The sequence below is a fragment of the Bombyx mandarina genome, chromosome 19 (assembly GCF_030267445.1).
Source record: "Bombyx mandarina strain Sakado chromosome 19, ASM3026744v2".
NCBI lineage: Eukaryota > Metazoa > Arthropoda > Insecta > Lepidoptera > Bombycidae > Bombyx > Bombyx mandarina.
In genome coordinates, this window is record NC_143225.1 from 8116003 (window position 1) to 8140611 (window position 24609).

Below are 24609 nucleotides of genomic sequence, written 5' to 3' on the forward strand. Positions count from 1 at the left end.
GCCTACTAATTACAAAGTTGACGCTTTTCTTTTTACCAGGAATTACATTCACTTACCGGTTTTTTTTTTTATTACTTGCGTGGACGAGCTCACAGCCCACTTGGTGTTAAGTGGTTACTGGAGCCCATAGACATTTACGACGTAAATGCGCCACCCACCTTGAGGTATAAGTTCTAAGGTCTCAGTACAGTTACAACGGCTGCCCCGCCCTTCAAACCGAAACGCATTACTGCTTCACGACAGAAATAGGCAGGGTGGTGGTACCTACCCGCGCGGACTCACAAGAGATCCTACCACCAGTAAACAAATTTCACACAAGTAACTAGTCACAAGTAATTTCACAAAAGCGACTTTTATTTCACCAGGTCTGCACGATTGGTGTCCTGGCGAATTCAATGAACATTGCGGTGCTGACGCGACGAGATATGGCAGCTGCTCCGATAAACAGGTTGCTGAAGTGGCTAGCCGTTGCAGACGTATTCGTCATGATCGAGTACATGCCATTTGTAATATACCGACATTTGGTAAGTATTTGTTTTGGTACATAGATTTACTGGTGATAGATTACTGGTGGTAGGACCTCTTGTGAGTCCGCACGGATAGGTACCACCACCCCGCCTATTTCTGCCGTGAAGCAGTATTGCATACTGAGACCTTAGAATATATATCTCAAGGTGGGTGGCGCATTTACGTTGTAGATGTCTATGGGCTCCAGTAACTACTTAACACCAGGTGGGCTGCGAGCTTGTCCATTCAACTAAGCAATAAAAAAAACCAATGTTTTCAAGTGTGGTATGCTAACATAAAATGTTAGGGAAAAAATAGTGTCTGTAAAGCATTTGGTGTTTTAAAGAGTACCTGACTCCAACATACATATATGAACTGATTGATTGTTTGTCTATGTGGTTCCTTGTAATCGTAAATTTTTTGGTCATCATGCATTATGTAAAAATTATTGAAGAAATTGTAAGGAAGGTTTTGTGTTTTGCAGTTTATGGTTTAACTTAGAACGTGTACATAATATTATCTTACCACCAGTACTATCGATTTTATAAGTTGAGCACCTATTTCTAGTCTAAATTTTTTAGAGAGAGAGAGAGAGAGGAGAGAGAATACACTTTATTGCACACCAAAACATAATTTACATTCAAAAAACAGTTAAAAAGCAGATACATTTGTGCAATAGGCGGTCTTATCGCTAAAATCGATCTCTTCCAGACAACCGTTTAATTTACAGAAATTCTGGAAAATATAAAAATATTGCAGGTATGTTGCGGTGTACTATAGACAATACATTATTATAGAAAATATATATAAACAATAAACAGATATATACTGTTTACATATAATATGAAATATATAGCTAACTGATTTATATACCTATATACATACTTACTTAAAATACATACTAATATACTTACATACACATTATAAATCAACAGTATGGAAATGATAAATGATAATGTTGCAAACAAACAGCACTAAGCTAAATTTATTTCAATATGAACAAGAACGGGATCGCTTCACAAGTTTCATCTTTGAATTAGTCTTTGTTGAGCTTCATTTACACGATCGGGGCAGGTCCACAAACGCTGCTGCCCAAGTTAGTTCTACGATTGACCTCTTTCTCGAAGTTGGTTCTACCTAACTGGACATTTACCAAAGGTAAACGCGAACAGTTTCGAGGGCATAGTCTTTGATCTTTACATGAAAGAATACTACTTGGACATTCGACATAATTTTCGTTCTGTCCATATTCATTTTTTAAATTTTTTTAATTTTTTTTATTGCTTAGATGGGTGGACGAGCTCACAGCCCACCTGGTGGGCCAGCCACCTAAGTGGTTACTGGAGCCCATAGACATCTACAACGTAAATGCGTCACCCACCTTGAGATATAAGTTCTAAGGTCTCAAGCATAGTTACAACGGCTGCCCCACCCTTCAAACCGAAACGCATTACTGGTTCACGGCAGAAATAGGCAGGGCGGGCTTGAAGTTGAAGTGGCAGTGGGAAGGTCAGTACAACACATAGCTTCTGCGACCATAAAGCTTTCAAATGGTGAACGGACATAGGAAGAAAGTTGAAATTATTTCAAGGAATCCGCTGGCTGCCTTTAGTGTAGACCGGTAATTATGACGAGCCTTGGAAGGGACTTAGTTGATAGTGACTGATATCGTTTTTATTTTTATAAACAATAAAAGTCTCGGAAGTGTCCAGTATGCGAGCTTAAATACTAGACTAGACCTTTTTTGATTTGATTTTGATTTGATCTGATTTGATTTGATAGATATATACTGCCGCAGACTTTTTTAAAGCTCTTTTAACGGGAAACAATTCTTTCATACATTATTTTAGCGAAACTTTAACCGTTTCTGCAGCGCACGCAGCGGAAGCTCTCAAAAGGGAAAAAATACCCGATTTTTAAACATTATTTTTTGGTGCTCCGCTTGTATTAATCTTAGCGTGATGTTATATAACCTATAGCCTTTCTCAATAAATGGGCTATCTAACACTGAACGAATTTTTCAAATCGGACCAGCAGTTCCTGAGATTAGCGCGTTCAAACAAACAAACTCTTCAGCTTTATAATATTATTAAGTATAGATAAAATTTGAAGACTCGTATTTCTCTTTACAATCGCGTATGTGATGATAAAAAGCTGATAAAAAGGTAGAGCTCATTAATTCCCAAACAAAAGAATATCTTCAAAGGAAAGGAAAGGGAAGAAAAATTAGTTGCAAATTGACACTTGAAAAGCATACAAAGCGGAAACTTTCCCCATTCAAGTTCCTAAATATGGTAAGGGTTCGAGAAAAAAGTGGTAATAATGTCATTGTTCGACACGTGGATTACCAAGATTGATGGAAGAAAGCTGCATCTGTTTGTTTCTAGGAGGGGATTTGGTAAAGCTACGTAGTCTTGTTTTTTTGGTTGTGAAAAAACCAGTTGTGATTATTTTATTTCTAATACAAAAAGTAAACAAAGAAAATTACAAATATTTGTAAATAATATCGTCATGTACCGGACAGATATACGCTACTTTTATTCCAAGATAAAAAACACGTTTTGATTTTTATTTTTCAAACAAGAGATGTTATGAATATCGCTATCCACGTCCGGGGCAAAAGAAAATTAATATCGACCCGATTTTTATCTCAAAATGTTTTTATTATCTTTTAATAATTTAATTTTTGACTGCAAGTATCCTATTACATAAAAAATAATGTGCTTTCTTAGTACATTTACTTTAAGCTATGATTATCATTATCATGAGCATACAGTCGTCCACTGCTGGGTATAGGTTTCTTTTAGTTTATATTATAGCACCGAACCTACCAAAAGCTACCACCTTATGAATCAATTGTCAATCATAAAGTTTTATGTTGCGCAGCAGTTATTAGCTCCAATTTATCTAGGGCAGGTATATTACAAAACAATTGAGACTATGGCCTCACGTCTCAAGGCAAGTTGCGGTATTGATGAGCTACTATGACCATTTTACAAGACCTGCTTACGAGCTTTGCTTGGTATAAATAAGAGTTGCAAATCTTGAAACTAGCGCTTGTCCGTGAACTTCTACGTGGTTTAAGATTAACAGATATTTTAAACAATTAGTCAACCGACTCGAAATATATAACTATAGGTATAATCGAAGCTTATCTGAATTTTAAAAGCATTCAAAGAGTTTACGTTGTTCTGTAAATGAGCATGAAAAAACTCTTCGGCAAACCGAAAAAATAGATGTTGTATAAAACTTTAGTAATAAATGAAGTCGTGGCCCGAATGATAAAACGCGTGGCGTGTAAAGAGACTATAATGATGCTCCGAATTCACGAATCAAGTACCAATTTATTTAAAGAGATAGGTACTTGACATGTGTTCATGAATTATTAACAAGATTTTGTAATAGAAAATCAAACTTTATTTTTTATTTTTTACTAGCAGACCCGGCAGACTTCGTAGTACCTCAATCGGTAAATAAAAGACCTAAACTTTTGTATAAAATAAATTTAAAACGAACAAAAGGAATCCGTCCGACGGGGGACACATCAAAGGAAAAACAAAACTGTTATTTTTATTTAATTCCGAACATTTTCATATTTATCTACCTTTTAAACCTTCTCTGGACTTCTACAAATAATTCAAGACCAAAATTAGCCAAATCGGTCCAGCCGTTCACGAGTTTTAGCGAGACTAACGAACAGCAATTTATTTTTATATAAGTATATATAGATAGATAGATTGTCCAATATTGTGATTACTAAAGGTACGGTGTGCTGTGAGCTTGTACGAGTAGGATCAACTATCCTGCTTATGTCTGCCTTGAAGCAGTTTCGGCTCACTTTATGAAGAGTGATACCGCCGAAATATCTTATAAAATTGAGGCATCCATCTCATGGTTCTATGCAAGTAGCGCCATTCACATCGTTGAATACACATATGGGCTTTACATATGCGCTTAGCACCGGATTGGCCGTCAAAATGCTTAAGTATCGAGTGCAATAAAATAAAATGTAAAGATATTCTTGATGATTTGGTGGCATATACCAAAAATATTTTTAAAATTTATTTACTAGTTCATTTATTAACACACAATATAACTGAAATGAGATTCTAGTTGTGCACATCATAGGACATTAAGCTCAAAATATTTGAATTAAAGCCTTCGTCAAACAGAATGCGTACTTAGCGCCGCGTACTTAACGTCGCGCTCTTCAAATTGACTAGATGAGTCTAGCGCTCTTTGACGCAACGCATTCGCCAAATCATAGTACCTTTCGATAGCAGTGTGAAAATTTAAAAGTATTAAGAAATCGAGTGATTCAGATGTGGCATTGTATAAGCATGGGTATTTTCTAACTATTTATATCATTTTTTCGGGCATTATCTAGTATTTTAATACACATTCACTTGGACGCTAAAATAAAATGTGTAAAAAATTACAACGCCTGACGTCAAAGCGTCCTAACGCCACGACAGGGCGCTGCGTACTTATAGCGCTGGGGCTCTGTTTGACGGTATGTTACCATAGTTGTACAACACGCTCGGCGTCACAGCGCAGCGTCAGTTTAGCGCTCTGACGCGCGCTAATTACGCGTTCTGTTTGACGAAGGCTTAAAATCGAGTCTAATATCAGTGTTATTATACCATGAAACGGTTATTGCCAGTAAAATCTTCAGTTCATATCTCGGTATACATAACAAGAGTAATTTTAACAAAGGGTTTCGTGAATTGAGTGCTGTGTAAAGTCTTGATTGTTGATCGAATTCTGTATAATTTTACTCATGAATTTGAATGATGATAAATATCAAATATCTGCTATTTATGATTAGGGTGGTATGATAACTTGTGACAATATTCAATCTACATGTTATTTTAATGTCAGACAAGTATGAGTTGATGAAGTATCTATATATTAATACGTGAAGCAAGAACTTTGTATCCCTTTTTACGAAAATTGCGCGGACGGAGGAGTATGAAATTTTCCACACTTATAGAGAATATAGAGAAGAAGTGCACAATGCTAATTTTTTTTAAATAATGCATAAAATATACATTAAATCAATAAAAAAAACGTTACACACACTACATACCATGTATTTGACGCACACACGCATGCATACTATTTACTGTCAAACTTTTGTTCTTGACGTCTGTTGTCAAATTGAGAATAGATTAAATATTGTTTGTCTTTATTAATATATTTCTATAGTGTAGTCTTGGCGAAATTTGTGATTAAAGAAGTATAAAATACAATCATAATAGTGTACAAACTTACAATTCCAATTAATTATAGTCGAATTTCGACTACTGCGGGACCCCTAGTAATTATAAAGAGACGTAGCAGGAAAATTGTGAAGCTTATAAAATTATTTCTCATATTAATTACATGTCATTCAATATAGGTATAGTATAAAAATAAATAAAAATGTAATTGTCACACTTTTTTTTTTAAAATGCTATTTCCGTGTAATTTGTTTCCTAAAGTGATTTTTGTCCACCTAATGGTTGTCCGGAAGTGATCGCTTTTAGCGATAAGACCGCGTATTGTACTTTTTTGTATTTAATATTTTGCATTTTTATTTATTTTGTGTACAATAAAGCATACTCTCTCTTTCGCTCTCTCTCATGACTCTACCACATGTTCCTTTCACAATTGAGAAGAATTGGCAAGAAACATAAGATTTGCTCTTTTTCAAATAAATCTATACTAATATTATAAAGAGGAAAGATTTGTTTGTTTGTTTGTTTCGAATAGGCTCCGAAACTACTGGACCGATTTGAAAAATTCTTTTTCCATTAGAAGCCGACATTGTCCCTGATGAACATAGGCTACTTTTTTAATTTTTTTTTATTTTATTTTTTTTGGTTTCATGTGTGTTTTAATGTTTCCGAAGCGAAGCGAGGGCGGGTCGCTAGTATAATATAATTATTGGAATGATACGGAAAATTTTCAAGTATAAATGCGTTCATACAATGATTAGACTAGACTAGAAGAAATAGGTCTGTCATTGCACAATATATCACGTACGACTCATACTAGCCTAAGTACGTACAGTCAAGTCATGCATAGTCAAAAAATAAAACACATATTTATTAGTGATGTCCGCAGCCGGACACAACTTTACTATTTTCATTTTGTGGCGATCTTTGGGTGATATCTATCTCGAGCAATTGATGTTATTGGACTGGTGACGAGCATGATGCATCACCTTCGATTCACCACCATAATAGCCGTGACAAGGTGCCTCTTTTCCGTGTGAAGAATAGTAGATCAAAATCATAACATATTGTGTTAGAAGATCACATTCTAACGGTTGTCATAAATCCGACTTTAAGATTTGTTGTTGTATTCCAAATATGGATGTTTCAACGGGACTGTTATAGTGGCGGCTGAAAGCCAGATCAATGAAAAATTTTCACGTTTTGCCTAATAACATCGTTATCTAAAAATTATTGATCCCTAGATACTAGTTCAGGCTATATAGCGTACATGATAATGGACTAGATAAAGTTATTTCATTCAAATATGAAACTACTTAATGAAATCGATGAGTAACTGTGTTAATTGGTATGCAAGAATTTACTTTTGCTGCGTCGCGTCGTTTCGTTTATAAATATGTATAGCATTGGTTTACTTTTGTTTGTTTTGTGTATTTATAGTATGTTATATCAATTATCATCAAATATCTATAGTATACACTATAAACACATATACTACCACTACCTACCTACCAGCTACCACTGCCACGCACCCGTTTTTTTTTCTATCTTAAATATATTATTAAAAGAATTAGGAAGCTTCTAAAGTTACGAACACTGAAACAGAAAAATTTAGTCTTAAGTTGGAGTTGAAAAAAAAACAATTCTATGGATTTGGAACTTAAAGTTCGATTTGCAGTTTTCACTTTTTTTATTGATACAGTAGACATACAAGCATACCTTACTATGAGTGGTCACCATGGACGTCAACAACGTTAGCTATACAGACAAGCCATTGCTAATCACTGTCCTCATACCTCATTGGTAAAAATACATGTCACGGTGCTCAGGAGACACTGTGGGAGAGAGTTAATTTAAAACCTCTAGTGGTAAAAATATCTATGGAGACGCGCTGTTATTGAACATTTGGGTACTAGATAGTATGAATTAATTCGGCCGGTGGCTGACAGTACGATGGTTAAAATGACAGGATCGTTTCAACATTTCATTGGAGTAATCTCCCGTTACTAAATACAGAGCGAACCGAAGTCCCTTCCCTATCATTAGACTTAATATCATTTAAATTGTAGCTTTAAGTTTAATTGTAATAAATGTGCTTCGTTATTTTTTTTATTTATTGCGTAGTTGGGTCGATGAGCTCACAGCCCACCTGGTGTTAAATGGTTACTGGAGCCCATAGACATCTACAACGTAAATGCGCCACCCACCTTGAGATAAAAGTTCTAAGGTCTCGGTATAGTTACAACGGCTACCCTACCCTTCATGTCGAAACGCATTAGTGCTTCACGGCAAAAATAGGCGGGGTGGTGGTACCTACCCGTGCGGACTCACAAGAGGTCCTATCACCAGTATAAATATATATACACTGTTATTTTTAATTCCAATTACAATTCAAATAGAATGTTTCCAACGACGAAATGCGATCAGGGCCATGCATATAAAAGAAAGGAGATCGAATGGTGTCGTGTTCAGTGATTAGGTTTATATTGGCAATCTCATTTTAGAAATGTGCGTTTTTCGACACCCCGAATCACATTTAACTATATCGTTATTCTCCAGGTCCTGCCAGAGAAATTGGATTTCCCTTATTCGTGGGCGATGTATTTGTTATTCCACATGCACTTCGCCCAAATATTGCACACTGCATCAATATGTCTGACACTTTCATTGGCTATTTGGAGATACATCGCGATAAAGTAAGTACTGTGTTTGTCAGGATTGCGATAAATATAAACCTACAATGTGTAATTTGGACGATAAGGGACATATTTCATACTAAAGTATGACTCGGGTCCTGTTTATGGACAAGATTTTTTGTAATAAACTATTTTGAGTGTCGCGATACATCAAAAGAGTTTGGTTATACCTAGGGGTTACCTACAGGGGGGCCTTCAGGGGGACCTACAGGGGGACTTACATGGGGACCTACAGGGGGACCTACAGGGGATAAAAAATCTCGGTAATGTCCCATTTTCAGCGTAAACTTAGCCAGCTTTGATATTGAAAGAATGAATGTGAAAAAGTCGGATAACGTTTTTTTTTTGTTTTGCAGGTATTCGGATCGAAGTCACATACTGTGCACGGAGCGGCGGTGTAGCATCGCAATACTCACGAGCTTCATATTGCCCCCGATACTGTGCACGCCAACGTTTATGGTGAGTTCACCTTTTATTAAAAGGGAACGCACATCTGAATATAACTAGTCAGGTCATAAGTACTGACACACAGTAAAAACTTTTCTTTTAGAATGCTGGCCACAAAAAAGTTTATTGAATTCGAATTACGAATTGTTCATGAAAATAAAAATGTATACTTTTAGAATTTTACTCATTTTTAAATATGGAGTGGACGCTTAAAGAAGACCGTGTTGCAGTTATTGCGTCGCATCGTTGCGGTTACGCGCCAATTCAAATTTTTAACATACTGAAAAATTTGAATATTACCAAAAGATTCGTTTATCGTACCATCAAACGATACAATGAAGACTCTAGTGTAGATGACAGGTCAAGAAGTGGTCGCCCTCGGTCTGTTAGGACTCCAGCAGTGATAAAAGCTGTGAAGGCGCGAATTCAAAGAAATCCGAAACGTAAGCAGAAACTGTTGGCCCTTCAGATGGGGTTAAGCAGAACCACGGTGAAAAGGGTGTTAAATGAAGACTTAGGGCTTCGGGCATATCGAAGAAAAACAGGACATCGTTTGAATGCTCGTCTAATGGACCTGAGACTGAAGAGATGCCGCGCTTTGTTGAAGCGGTACGCGGGAAAAAAATATCGGGAAATTCTTTTTTCGGATGAAAAAATTTTTACCGTAGAAGAGAGCTACAACAAACAAAATGATAAGGTGTACGCACACAGTAGTGAAGAAGCAAGCAACCGTATTCCGCGTGTCCAACGAGGTCATTTTCCATCCTCGCTCATGGTATGGTTGGGAGTTTCTTATTGGGGCTTAACAGAGATACATTTTTGTGAGAAAGGTGTAAAAACGAATGCAGTTGTGTATCAAAATACAGTCTTGACGAACCTTGTGGAACCTGTTTCTCATACCATGTTCAATAACAGGCACTGGGTATTCCAACAAGATTCTGCGCCAGCTCATAGAGCGAAGAGCACACAAGACTGGCTGGCGGCGCGTAAAATCGACTTCATCCGGCACGAAGACTGGCCCTCCTCCAGTGCAGATTTGAATCCGTTAGATTACAAGATATGGCAATACTTGGAGGAAAAGGCGTGCTCAAAGCCTCATCCCAATTTGGAGTCACTCAAGACATCCTTGATTAAGGCAGCCGCTGATATTGACATGGACCTCGTTCGTGCTGCGATAGACGACTGGCCGCGCAGATTGAAGGCCTGTATTCAAAATCACGGAGGTCATTTTGAATAAGCTTTAGTGTCATAAGAATCTATGCTTTGTTAAGTTCATTTTGGTATATGAATGGTTACATAATGAATAAACTTGTTTCAATTATTTTACATTAAACATGTGACAGAATTTATGACCTGACTAGGTATATTCGGTGTACGTATCGAAAGTTAAATTTGCAAAATGAATGCACTATTTTCCATACAATGTGAATTATCATAGAATGGAATCCAATTTCATTGTTTATTTTCGCAGGTCTTTGACATTCATACGAAGAACGTCACGAATGCTGACGGAAATCCTGACATCGCATACCATGTCGATTCGGACTATCAGGGTACTCTTTATCAAGCCAACTTTTGGGTGCATGGCGTCGTCATCAAATTGCTGCCCTGTTCAATACTCACTGTCATAAGTATATGGCTTATCAAGGCTTTATATAAAGCAAATCAACATCAAAAAAACTTAAGGAACTATAGTGCCTGTCCGGCCGCAGAGAAAATGGTGAAGAGACAGAACAAAGCTGATAAAAGAACTGATAGGACAACTAAAATGCTGTTAGCTGTTCTTCTATTGTTCCTGGTCACAGAACTACCTCAAGGCATACTGGGACTTATGAGTGGCCTATTAGGTTGGTGTTTCTTCAAACGTTGCTACGATTTATTTGGAGAGTTAATGGATTTTCTGGCGCTACTGAATGGAGCGATAAATTTTATATTATACTGCACGATGTCGCGGCAATTCCGGCAGACCTTCAGGCAGATGTTGCTGCAACCGCCGTTGGCACGTTTCTTGCCGCCGACCGCCTCCCACTCCGAGTCCCACAATCAAAACACGTAAGTGTCTTTTCTTTTAAAGAGCATGTTTTGTGGATTTGTTTCACTGACTGTATTGTGAAGCTTTAAATGTCCGCTAATTTGAAATAATTGTATATGTAATTTATTTTAAATTTATTATTTGTCTTAAATATTAATCTTGATAACATTCATTATCGGTTGTGCAGTCTTTTGGAATGTAGACATGACATTGTTTTCCTCCTGCAGGTGTACGGAAAAGATTAAAAGGTAACTACAGTCCGGCCTTAATATAAATAAGGATATGTGAGTAACATTGCTTTCATTTCTAACATTATTTCATTCCATATACATTTATTTGTAATAATACTTATATATTTTCATTTAAAGTAATGTAATGCAGATTTCATTAAGCACTCTTATTATTTCGCTTTCAAGCTCAGCGTTGATATTGTACATAATACATTTTTCTTAAGTAACATATTCTCACAAAGTGTAAAGTGTTTCTTAGTATTTTGTATAACGCGCCAAAGACTTGGTTTCAGAACGAGTCTCGTTTTTTTATATAACACATAAAGTGAAGACGGTCACGTAAACCAAAGAAATATTCAGTTTGTTTTATCGCTTCAGCCTCTGGGTGAAATTCTTTTGTAAATCCGCGCCCATTTCTTGCACATGTTGGATCTTTACTCAATTTATTCGTCTTTGTGTGCGCACTAAGCCATTTAATAACTTTCATCGTTGCTCTGACACTCCGTCGAACGACAAAGAATATTGTACGATGATTTCATAGAAACGTAACTTTTATTTGGAAAGTTTGGTGAGTGAAGGTGGAATATTAGTTAATAGGTAAAACTTTTAAAGGGACTTTTAAAGCGGAACGTATTTTTTATTCTATTTTCAAAACATTTAATCCGCAAAGAATAAAGTGTCAGTTTTATTCTATTTTCAAAACATTTGATCCGCAAAGAATAAAGTTTGTCAGCAAAGAATAAAGTGTACTTGTAATTTTGTGGTTATTTAGCAAATTCATGAGTTAATTTACATTTAAAGCAAGGTTTGGCTAACAGTGCAGACTTTGTTATCCGTCTTAATTGCGGGGTCCTGGTCGTAAAGATTTATATTATCTACGCCTTCCTGCGAACCCGAATGGTCTTTATTAGTTCTTGGACAGTTTCGTTTGTGTATGAGAAGAAATTACCTTACGACTTTGTTTTTCCGCTACTAGCCGTCTTTAGCCTTTACCTCCTAGTAGCTTAGTCGAATTAATTTAAGGTTTTATTTAATGGGATTTGAGAGAGTAATGTTTTAGTATTAGTCATGAACAAAATATGAAATACTTTAACTATGTGTATATAAATAAAATTAAGAACAATCGGTATTAAGGTCAAGGTAATGGTCCGACTGTTTTTATTTCCATATCCGGCAATGACTTGTCATCCATAATCAGAGGGTCCCTCTCGTCCTATGTAATCCCGTAAATAAAGCAGCTCACAGCAGTATTTCAAAACGTAATCATTTGTTATTTGTTGAGATCCGAAACTAAGTTTCATCAGGAAAAAGAAACGATGTACAATTTCTTGGGAATTTTTCGTATCGTTTTGTTCGTTTTTATAAAAACAGGCTTTACTTTCAAAATTAAAAAAAACAATTGAGTTTTTCTATGTTTCTAAGTAACGAAAATGAATTACGTTATAAAGAATCGACATTAAGTTAAAATGAAATGTTTCATATTTGTAATTACTAATGATGTATTGCGAGTTCGTACGGGTACACACGGTTAGGTATTCACTCTTATGTTACTATTTATTTATTTAGGGGCTTATGATTCTGCCTATTTCTGCCGTGCCGCAGTCATGCGTTCCAGTTTATAGATGGGAGAACCGCTATTTAATTTCCACTTTATGTGAGGTGGGTGGCGACATTCATCTATTTATCTATTCATCTATCTATATATATATAAATGAATTGCCGTTCGTTAGTCTCGCTAAAACTCACTGGACCTCTTGGGAGTCCACATGGGTAGGTACCACCACCCCGCCTATTTCCGCCGTGAAGCAGTAATGCGTTTCGGTTCGAAGAGTGGGGTAGCCGTTGTAACTATACTGAGACCTTAGAACTTATACCTCGAGGTGGGTGGCGCATTTACGTTGTAGATGTCTATGGGCTCCAGTAACCACTTAACATCAGGTGGGCTGTGAGCTCGTCCATTCATCTAAGCAATAAAAAAAAAACTCGAGAACGGCTGGACCGATTTGGCTAATTTTGGTCTTGAATTATTTGTGGGTGTCCAGAGAAGGTTTAAAAGGTAGATAAATATGAAAATGCTTGAAATTAAAGTGATTCCTTTTGTTTGTTTTAAGTTTATTTTATACAAAAGCTTAGGTCTTTTATTTATCGATTGAGGCACTACGAAGTCTGCCGGGTCTTCTAATCGTGTATAAAATTTTCTACCCACTTACTACAATTAAAAAACCTAAACATGCTTAAGAGTGCTTGGTAGTAATGTATGCGCATTGCTAATCGAAAGCACAAGCTTTGTACAGTGCACTTATGTTGATTACTCTTCTGGGCAAAGTGAGTCACCTGATACCAACACGATTGAATGAAAAATCATGCAGCACGCATGGACACTAAACGCACCCGTTTCATGTATCGCATTACTTGAAATTAACGGTACATTTTATAGCAGTTTTCCGTTGAAGCGTACATACAGGTCGTATTTTATCATAATCAAGAAAACTACGATTAAACTATCATTTTTTTTTTCATACCTTTTTTTTAAATAGGCAGTCTGTCTACCCTACACACGTCATTAAAAAAGCATAGATGAATTTGTTATAGCCGGTCAAAATGAGTGATCGGGCTACCGCCAGCTGAAATCTGAAGTGCTTTGAAATAGCGTCTAGGTTACGCTTTAAATCGGAAACCATCGTTACTTTTAGTATTGTCATCTATACCAATATTATTAAATGAGTGAGTGTTTTTTGTTTGTAAATTTGTAGGTTTATTTGCCTTCTTTTAATTTCGAACGAGGCTACCGATTGACATATTTAAAAAAATATAAATGTGGTGTCGTGGGACACCAGGTAGGAACGAAGTTCCTTCGGCTAATGTAGAATCGACACAATTTGCAAAAAAAAATCGTGCTCAATTGTATGTTGGTTTTCTTGATTTTTCTCTTAAATTTTGCTGATTAGTTTTTATTTAAGTACAGGAAAGTATTTAGGAAATTCAGTATTTTAGGAAATAATAAATTACGTAAAATAAAAATAAAATCGTAATTCAAATTATCAATTAAAATAACAAAATATGTCTCTTTATTTTTGTTTGACAACATAAAATTACATAGAAATAGAAATAATTCCAAAATAGAGAGAGAAGGGATGAGAGAACGAAAAGAAAGAGGGAAAAAGAGAAAGGTATTATACACTACTCGCTTGTGTATACGACTGTCGCGCCTGCGCACGTCTCATTTAACGGTTTTTTTCCACGCACTTTTTTCCACGGATTTTTTCTTACGGTTTTACTATCACATTTTTTTCAGTTCGGTCGCGCAGCAAAATCCCTATCCCCTCCAAGCCTGCCGTAAGGAACTTCGTTCCAAAAAGTGATAGTATTAGGCCGGGAGAGGCTACGGCTACCTTTTAACCCGAAAGAAAATTCATTCCTACGGGAAACTATGTTGACATATTCTTGACCTCGTGAGCAAAACCGCGGGCAACAGCTAGTACAATATTTGACGACTCGATTGTTTTATATTTGTTTGGTGTCTTCGTAGAATTGACTATATGTTTAGCAATGAATTGTTGTTAAATTATGTTGTTTGTTACAGCATGAAGACTTCTATACCTTGAGGGCGGATGAAACAGCGAAATGCTCCTGTGATTTGTGAACATTTCCTATAGCAGCGTGCACAGTTCAGTGCGCAGAAGTGATCTCTCGATAGTGCGGAATAAAAGTTAAATTGAACGTGAACCAATAAAAAGGAAAACTGTTCGTGGGAATAATTCGTAAGCTCTTAAAATGCTCTTCAAAAAAAAAAGAACAATTGCAATGCATTTGTGAAATTTGTGTAACTTGTTGAATATCATTTCGATTTCATTGTGCATTCTTTGTGGATCGTGAAAAATTTAGAATTGATGAGAAATCTTGTAAAATAGAATAAGTGTTAAAATTACTGTGAAAACTGTATTGAATAATTTATGCACTAAGTATGATTTTTGACATTTTAAATAAACCAAAAAAAAATATTATACGTGTCATAGTAATGTTGTAGATTTGAGATTTTGTATGCAGAAAAGATTTAGCAAAACAAATTTTCGAAAAATGTAGTCATTAGATATCGATAAATAGAAGGAAGGGTTTAGTTCCATTTGTAAAGTAATTCCGCTAAAAATATTGAGATTTAATAAGATAAGATTTGTGCGCTGAAAAATTGTTTCGGAGGACCTCATAATCTCTGATTTACCATTGGCTCCCCATCAGAGAACAGTTTATCCTTACTACTTGGAAACTGTGCTCACACCACGGTTCGTCACTACATAGTTTTTTTACCACGCACAATCTGGCTTTGGAATAAACTCTCCACGGAGTTTCTTGAGCACCATGCTATGTTCTTCTTCAAATAACGTTTGAAATTTTTTCTCAGTGTCAGGTAGTGGCTCAGCTAGCCCCTTGGTATCGCTGATATCTATACGCCTCGGTAACTAATCAGCATGAGGTGATGTGGTCACCGTGAAGTATGCAATAAAAATGGGAGGACATTTGGAGGCTTTGATTAAATAACCTCCTTTGATAGACCCTTCCATAGACTAATCCGATGAAATATGTATATATTATAATAATAATGATAATAACGAATAGAATAGATTATAAAAAAGCTTAGGTGAACAGATTAGCTGTATTTTCTTTTTAAATATTTACTGGAGTAAATGATAAGCACAAATAATTCGCGAGTCATTTGTACATAGTATTGACAGAACTCATATAATGGAGCCACATTTTAGCTGGTACCGTTGACTGATTTGCAGCAAAATAAGGGCTTTTACAGATGCAGTTGTTGAAGTCCTGTTGAAGCCCTATGTACCAGTACCCCGCTGGTACATAGGGCCCTCAAAAGTTGTCCTCACTTGACCCTGTCTTGCGCTTGCTCCTTGACTTTACTGCAGGTCCACTTAAACATAGATACCATACCGTACCATAACATAGATACCATACCATATAACATAGATTATATATATATAAAAAAATGTAGCGATGTGTTCCTGTCTTGTTGAACTGCTTTTATGATGAGGTAATAACGGATGATAAAAATCAAGCACAGTCAACATTTTTCCGTAAATATGGGTGGTATGTCAAACAATGAGGGTGCAAGGATGCGGTACCGTGAGGACTTTAATTTCATATTGTACTGTATCATCAGTAATCATTAGTAGTAGTTTCATGTCAATAGGATATAGTTTCCTTCTCCACCTTGCGTCGTATTCCTCAATGCTGAAGGTCGTTTTTTTTTATTGCTTAGATGGGTGGACCAGCTCAGAGCCCACTGGTGTTAAGTGGTTACTGGAGCCCATAGACATCTACAGCGTAAATGCGCCACCCACCTCGAGATATAAGTTCTAAGGTGTCAAGTATAGTTACAGCGGCTGCCCCACGCTTCAAACCGAAACGCATTACTGTTTCACGGCAGAAATAGGCAGGGTGGTGGTACCTACCGGCGCGGACTTACTAGAGGTCCTACCACCAGTAAACAAGATTATTCGATGATTCATGATTACCATTCTGCATCACTGTCTCTCGCACGATCTTTCTCCATATGTTTTTGTCTCTAACGGATATAGTTTAGATAAAGCCAAATTTGTATACGACGCGACGTACTATATTTAAAATATGTAGGCTATTGAATTTATTGTATTGTAGTTTGTTTTACATTTTGCTGTATTCAGCTTTACCGAAGACTTCACAATATCATGGCTCGTATTGCGATGTGATGAAATAAGGTTCATAGTGTTATAGAATAGCAGCATTCTGCCAAATTTTGTCGTAGTTATATCGGTTCTTGATGTTCTTGTCTACATCAATTAATTGTCGTCTGTCCATGTACTTTTAGTAAGGAAACTTTAAGAGCGCATCGTAAGTTGCATTATGAGTTCGTTTTTAAATAGCGTTTAAAATAATTTAAAGTATTGCGATCAAAACCTGCATCAAGTATTAGCCTTGCTATAAGTTCCATATTATACACAGATCGTCTTTTCGCATTAAAAGTGTACAATTTCCAAAAATATTCAAAATTGAGTTAATATGCGGAATCATTTGGCATCACCAGTATTTTTCTCATAAATACTGTCAAAAGAGCGTAGTTTAGTTTTTTTTTAATTATTATTTTATGTATATTTTTACTACTACTAACAAAATTAATACATAATTTTATCTTACTTTAAAAGACAGTTAATGTAACTGGTAAAAAATAAAAATTAAATGCTGCAAAGATGATTAATATTAAAAATATCACATATAAACCTTTAAAACACTCTCCTGTAAAATTAGTAAGTTTTGAGATTATATTTTGGAACCTCTGGGTCTGCGGAGGGACTTCGGTTCTGTATTTTGTACCGTATGTTCCATGGGGAGTGCTCTGAGGAATTGTTTGAGATGATCCCTTCATCTCCTTTTTATCATCGCACCTCCCGCCATCGGAGTACAGTTCATCCATATTATCTGGAACCGCTGCGTTCATCGACAGTGCGTTTCCAGAGGTATTTTTGCCACGTACCATCTGGCTATGGAATGAGCTCCCCTCCACGGTGTTTCCCGAGCGCTATGACATGTCCTTCTTCAAACGAGGCTTGTGGAGAGTATTAAGCGGTAGGCAGCGGCTTGGCTCTGCCCCTGGCATTGCTGAAGTCCATGGGCAACGGTAACCACTCACCATCAGGTGGGCCGTATGCTCGTCTGCCTACAAGGGCAATAAAAATAATAATAATAATACAGTTTTAATGCGAGAAGACGAGATTATGTCCGTGTAATTTTTTAATGGTAATTAATTTATTATTTGTCTTGTTATATCTTATTTGCAGTTGTACAAAACAAATTAAAATTATGCTTTTGATGTAATTTCATTTATTTATTCCTTCTTTATGTGAATTAATTTAATGGTTTCTGAAGAAAAATGTTTTCTCGTGTTACTTTTGTTACTTTGAATACTGCATCGTGTAGAGATAGACGAGAAGGTTATATAAACTTAGGCTGTCTATATTATAATAGAAAAGATAGTAATTAGAAGTATCTCAGTAGCGAAGGCTTGTTACACAGTCAGCGACTGCGAATGTCAATACTGCAATTATTCGAAATTACGCTTAACACAGATACTGTAAAATAATCTAAATGTCAGTAATGACTTTAATGAAGAGATATTTATAGTTTAAAAGCTTTTGTGTACGTTTTAAAAGAGGTCATCGTAACTTAAATGGTTCAGAAAATTATTTGTATTCGTATAGACTAGTATAGAGTGAACTAAAACAAAATAAATGCACACCTAGAATTATAAATGACAGACACAATAAACGAATATCATCGTGTGATACGATGAGGCTTGCAAATTTATATTCCTGCGTAATTACTTGTAGTAGCATTTTATTTCAGAACCATTTTTTTCCCTGCTTTATTTAATATTTGGTAGCCCGAGGGGCTATTCCAACTACATGCGGACCGGTAGGTGAGCTCGCGGGCTTAACTTGAGACAATTACTAACATTAGCCCTAGCAAGAGCAGTGTTTTGTTGAATCTACTACCGGTTCGGAATCGCGACCCTCTGAGAAGATCGAGAGCGAGAAACTCTGTCTGTCTATAAGCTAGTTCGCGCGTCGAACTCTTTGTCGTAGTCCACGAGTTCAAGACCAATAACGTCTTAAAATGTTCAATTTCAAAAGAGAAAATCATCAATATATGCCGGTTCTTTGTGCCTCCGATGTCGTAGAACGGAAAAGCTCGAATGGGTTGGTACCATCGTCAAGTTATGTTGTGCTACAGAGCAGTCAAAAGTTATGGTTTTCTGAATGGGAAAGCCATCAAATAAAAGACGTCAATCTCGTTTCTCGAGGATGATAGAGGCATTCTCGATGAACTCAGCTTAATACCGAGTGGGTTGTGAGTAGACCGCCCATTCATGACTAAGTTAACTTATGTTTTTTTATTTATTGCTTAGATGAGTGGATGAGCTCACCTGGTGTTAAGTGCTTACTAGAGCCCATAGACATTCACAACGTAAATGCACCACCCACCTTGAGATACAAGTTCTAAGGTCTCAAGTTTAGTAACAACGGCTGCCCCACCCTTCAAACCGAAACGCATTACTGCTTCACGGCAGAAATAGGCCGGGTGGTGGTACCCACCCGCGCGGACTCACAGGAGGTCCTACCACCAGTAATTACGCAAATTATAATTTTGCGGGTTTGATTTTTATTACACGATGTTATTCCTTCACCGTGGAAGTCAATTGTGAACATTTGTCGAGTAATAATAAAAATTGCTAACCGCCTGAAATTCGAACACCAGTGCATCGCTCAACACGAATGCATCGGACGTCTTATCCGTTAGGCCACGACGACTTAAGACGTACTGTGTGTAACTGTAGTACCATCATTCCATGCATCACTTTTCTCTGGTCCTGACCATGCTCCTGACTAACTGACTCGGTGGTGCATTATTGAGCGCCCCTGACTGTTGCGCCGAGGGTCGTGGGTTCGATTCCCACCTCGGGCAAATATTCGTGTGATGAACAGGTTTGTTTACTCTTTTTCTGGGTGTTTATTCTCTATAGATGTATATATTTAAATGTATGTAAGTATATATGTATGTCAGTCTCTGGCGCCTATATCATAGGGAATTCTAATTTGGGGTCGGGTGACCGATAGTTATTATTTATTTATGAATTCAACAACAAATAGTTCATAGATAAATATAGTACAGTAGAATACAATAGAGTTATAAAATGATGAAGCCCGCGAAATTGAAATTTATACAGCGCTCGGGAAACACCGTGGAGGGGAGTTCATTCTATAGCCGGATGGTACGTGGCAAAAATACCTCTGGAAACGCACTGTCCATGAACGCAGCGGTTCCAGATAATATGGATGACCTCTGCTCCGATGGTGAAAGGTGCAATGATAAAAAGGAGATGAGGAGATAATCTCAAACAATTTCTCAGAGCACTTCCCCATGGAACAAACGGTATAAAATACAGAGGGAACCGAAGTCCCTCCGTAGACCCAGAGGTTCCAAATGATCCGTGAGAATGAGATTATCGACAATCCGAAATTCCCTCTTCTGTATGGAGTCAAATGGAAGAAGCTGGTATTTGAGAGCCCCGGGCCAGAGATGGGAGCAGTACTCCACGCGAAGCCGGACTTGTGCTTTATAAAGCAAAAGTCTTTTTATAATAATTGTATAATAGTTAATGTATATTTTCATGATATCCGTAATACATTTTAAATGAAACAGCAAACTTATAAACGAACCGCTTATATTTGGGGAATCATCGAAGATTTTTCATTGGTACCACCCGGAAAATAAACGATAATATCCACTTAAATACTACGTCTAATATCCAGGAGAACCCTTGTTAACAAGATCTTCCGATGTTATTGGAGGACAATCTTTACAAACGTCCTTTGCAATTCGAAGCCAATTCAATGGCACCCGTACCTTTATAATCTGACCGTTTTCAATTAGGACTGTGTTTTTATGTAGAACACGTAACGAATTACAAGTAAATGAAACTAAATTGGATCTTATATATTCGTTGAAAAAGTACTCATCTTTTATAACATAACGTGAATGTAATGTTTTTATTTATTGCTTAGTTGGGTGGACGAGCTCACGGCTCACCTGGTGTTAAGTGGTTACATTTCCTATAGACATCTGCAACGTAAATGCCGCAACTTACCTTGAGACTTATGATGAGTTGTAAGATCTCAGTTTGAACAGTATAACGGCTGCCCCACCCTTCAAACCGAAACGCATTACTGCTACACGGCAGTTATGTTCATTATACATATGAGCCCCAAGTAGTCAATTAAAATGCAATGTACATAATATTATATTAAACATTTAAAAATCAATTTCCACGTATGTTTGACGAAGCTGATGGTTTACTGGTGGTAGGACCTCTTGTGAGTCCGCGCGGGTAGGTACCACCGCCCTACCTATTTCTGCCGTGAAGCAGTAATGCTTTTCGGTTTGAACAGTGGGGCAGCCGTTGTAACTATACTGAGATCTTATATATCTTAGAACTTATATCTCAAGGTGGGGGGCGCATTTACGTTGTAGATGTCCATGGGCTCCAGTAACCACTTAACACCAGGTGGGCTGTGAGCTCGTCCACCCATCTAAACAATAAAAAAAAATGCGTTTCTCAAGAACGACTCGACCGATTTTTCGTTGTGTTGGAAATTATCAGGAGAGAGTTTTTTTTTAAACCCACTTTCAAGTTTTCATGTAATTAGTAATAGTCACAGTAGAGCCTGATTGGACACATTTGTCTATGTTTCATATGCAAACGTTATGATATTGTGTTTGGGATACACTAGAAGAAGAAGATGAATCTTATCTATATTTTATTGACTAAAAACAGTTGATAATCGGTTTGTGAATTTATATCACAAACATGTCACAGCTGTTTTAATTAACAATAGGTGTTTTTTTCCCCCAGAAAATGCGTGTTAATCCGTAAGTAAACCACGTGTCCCTCTGAGAATCTTATAAACACTCATTGTATAAGAAAAAAAACTCTCTGAAATTCTAAGGATTCGTCGCACCCACACTGTAAAAGTATAAAAGGAAAAATATTTTAGTTTACGAATGAGATGATACTTTATCATTTCTTTAAGATAAAGAAAATAATGTTGCTAATGGTTGACGACAGTGAATACTTTTGCAGGAAGTCAATCTGGTTTTGGGTGAACGAAACCAAAATAATTCATATTCCGCAGCGAGGGGAAGAAAATAAATTATCCTGTGTAATTTGTCATCCAGACGAAGGAAATGGTTCCGCAAATACCTAAGCAAGATGTTACTTTTGGCAAATCAATTATTTGAACTGAAGAATTTAACTACGGCCTATTGTAGATGTCTGGTTAGAATAGTTGAAGTTGAAGATCATAGCACCTGCTAACTTTCAGTCTGTAGATAGTTACTGTAGATAGACGAGTTAATGGCCTGGTATTAAATGATAACCAGAGTTCTTTTTTTTTATTGCTTAGATGGGTGGACGAGCTCACAGCTCACCTGGTGTTAAGTGGTTACTGGAGCCCATATACATCTACAGCGTAAATTCGCCCCCCACCTTGAGATATAAGTTCTAAGGTCTCAGTATAGTTACAATGGCTGCCCCTTCCATCCTTCAAACCGAAACGCATTACTGCTTTTCACGGCAGAAATAGGCAGAGCGGTGGTAAATACCCGTGCGGACTCACAAGAGGTCCTACCACCAGTAAACATAGATATCGTAACGCAAACTGGAACTCGGTAGCGGCAAGTCCTAGAAAGCGATGCTCAGTGATAGATAGATGATAGAGCTCTGTTGTCTCCACTGCTACCTACTGCTGTTGGGCCGGAGGCAGGGGAAGGGCTTGCACCGAGCCCCAGCCCTTATGGAAGTCAGCCACGCTCGGTGATCTGGTTTGTTCTTATCCTGGTGGGCTTTGGACTAGAAGTATTGGACAGTTAATTAGTGGTGTTTCGTTAGACATATATAAGCTGGGTGGACCCTAAAAAAATTCGTACGTTTGTGAGAAAAAAACAAAGAGAAGGAAAGAAAGATAGCCGTTATTAAGTATTGAGACTTCGATTTTACATCTAAAGATGCGGGTTCCGTGTCCACGTTGGTATGTCCATATGTTTTACAAAATCTTTCAAACATACATTGAATTTAATTTAGAAAGTGACTGTTTACACGTATTGAGAGAGAGAGAGGAGTGAGTGTCGTGATGACGGCTGATAGAAGAGAATGGAAGAGAAAAATTAGCTGTGCCGACCCCACCTAGTGAGATAAGGTAGAGAAAAAGAAGAAGACTGTTTACACGTATTGTTATCTACATATAAGTATATAAAGATGAATTGCTGTTCGTTAGTCTCGCTAAAATTCGAGAACGGCTGGACCGGTTTGGCTAATTAATTTAAATTAATTATCAAAATAATATAAAACTTGATAATCCTAAGTCGAAATTATTCACATAAATAAAACAACGGTAACAAGCAAATTTTATGTACAACATGTCTGTATGATAAATTACATGTTAGATGCTAAAAGACCACCGGCCCTTAATCTTTAGGGACGACACTTGTGGATTTGTCTCTGTGCCTGAATTATTAGATAGGATTTGAAATATTGCCGTACCCTACGGTTGATGTACGTTTACGATAATTCATTCATTTAAGAATGTTTGTAACACTTCTTGTTTTGACTATCGCGATTTAATCTTTTTAATTTAAAATGATTTAAAATAAAACTAGAGGTCCCGCAGGAGTCGAAATTCGACTATAATTAATTGGAATTGTAAGCTTGTACACTATTATTATTGTATTTTATACTTCTATAATCACAAATTTCGCCAAGACTACACTTAAATATTAACTAAGACAAACAATATTTAATCTATTCTCAATTTGACAACAGACGTCAAGAACAAAAGTTTGACAATAAATAGTATGCATGCGTGTGTGCGTCAAATACATGGTATGTAGTGTGTGTAATGTTTTCTTTATTGATTTAATGTATCTTTTATGCATTATTTTAAAAAAATATTAGCATTGTGCACTTCTTCTCTATATTCTCTATAAGTGTGGAAAATTTCATACTCCTCCGTCCGCGCAATTTTCGTAGAAAGGGATACAAAGTTTTTGCTTCACGTATTAATATATAGATTCATCTTATCTCTTACTTAATATAAATACATGTCGTAGGCAGGGCCAGGGATGGCTGAGCGGTAGCTTTCGTCATCACTCGTATTCGATTGAACTCAGTTTAGTCAATAAAACTTTTCAATAATAATTATTGAAACTCAACACACACAACTTTCACAATGACAGGATAAACCGACAGTTTCGTTGCACATACCGACAGACCGACTGACTGACTGACTGAGACGGACGGACCGTCTGATACGGACTGAATGACTGTCTGACACGGAATGCCACGACTCTGTCCACGTACCGCCATTTTATACTGTGGCGTTACGGAGTCTACCCTTCATTTTGTGATATTTATCAAAACAACATTTCATCATTTAAAATAATAATCAAAACCACCGTCTTAATATTACTAAAAGTCGTCAACCACGACACGGCCATTCTGTCACTTTGACGTTTGTGTATCGTTGATATTCCGAACTATTGACCCGGATGCGACATACACAATTATAAAATATTTAGTAATATAAAATTATGAAAACTTAAGTAAATTCTGTTTGTTTCTAATGTCAATAATTATGTCAATAATCTTAACAAATCAAAATAGTTTAACATAGATCAATTCACACAGTAGAACAAATCTTCCAATTGCCCTGAAGGAAGCACAGTTCTCAAGATACTGGCTGCGTTACCTCGTTGGACAGCTAGAATCACTCTCTGTGCAAAGTACCAGCCAGCCTTAGCATCAAGCCTCCTTCAAGCGTTTGGAGATTTCTGATAAAAAAATCTTTGCTATAGAGCCCATCGTCTCAACCGTGAAA

General features: G+C 36.8%; 1 protein-coding gene across 3 annotated transcripts in view; it reads left to right on the forward strand.

The window, feature by feature from the left end:
• Positions 1–17990, forward strand: part of NGR-A8 (neuropeptide receptor A8) — a 67427-nt gene extending 49437 nt beyond the window's left edge. Inside the window, exons 3-8 of one of the 3 annotated variants that reach the window (XM_028175108.2) lie at positions 366–524; positions 8286–8422; positions 8779–8881; positions 10341–10921; positions 11129–11185; positions 14715–17990. In XM_028175108.2, coding sequence (XP_028030909.2) covers positions 366–524; positions 8286–8422; positions 8779–8881; positions 10341–10921; positions 11129–11153 — 1005 coding nt within the window. In that variant the 3' untranslated portion in view covers positions 11154–11185; positions 14715–17990. The remainder of the gene's footprint in view (positions 1–365; positions 525–8285; positions 8423–8778; positions 8882–10340; positions 10922–11128; positions 11186–14714) is intronic. The other 2 variants (XM_089735284.1, XM_028175116.2) reach the window with 2 other exon arrangements.
• The last annotated feature ends 6619 nt before the right edge of the window (positions 17991–24609 follow it).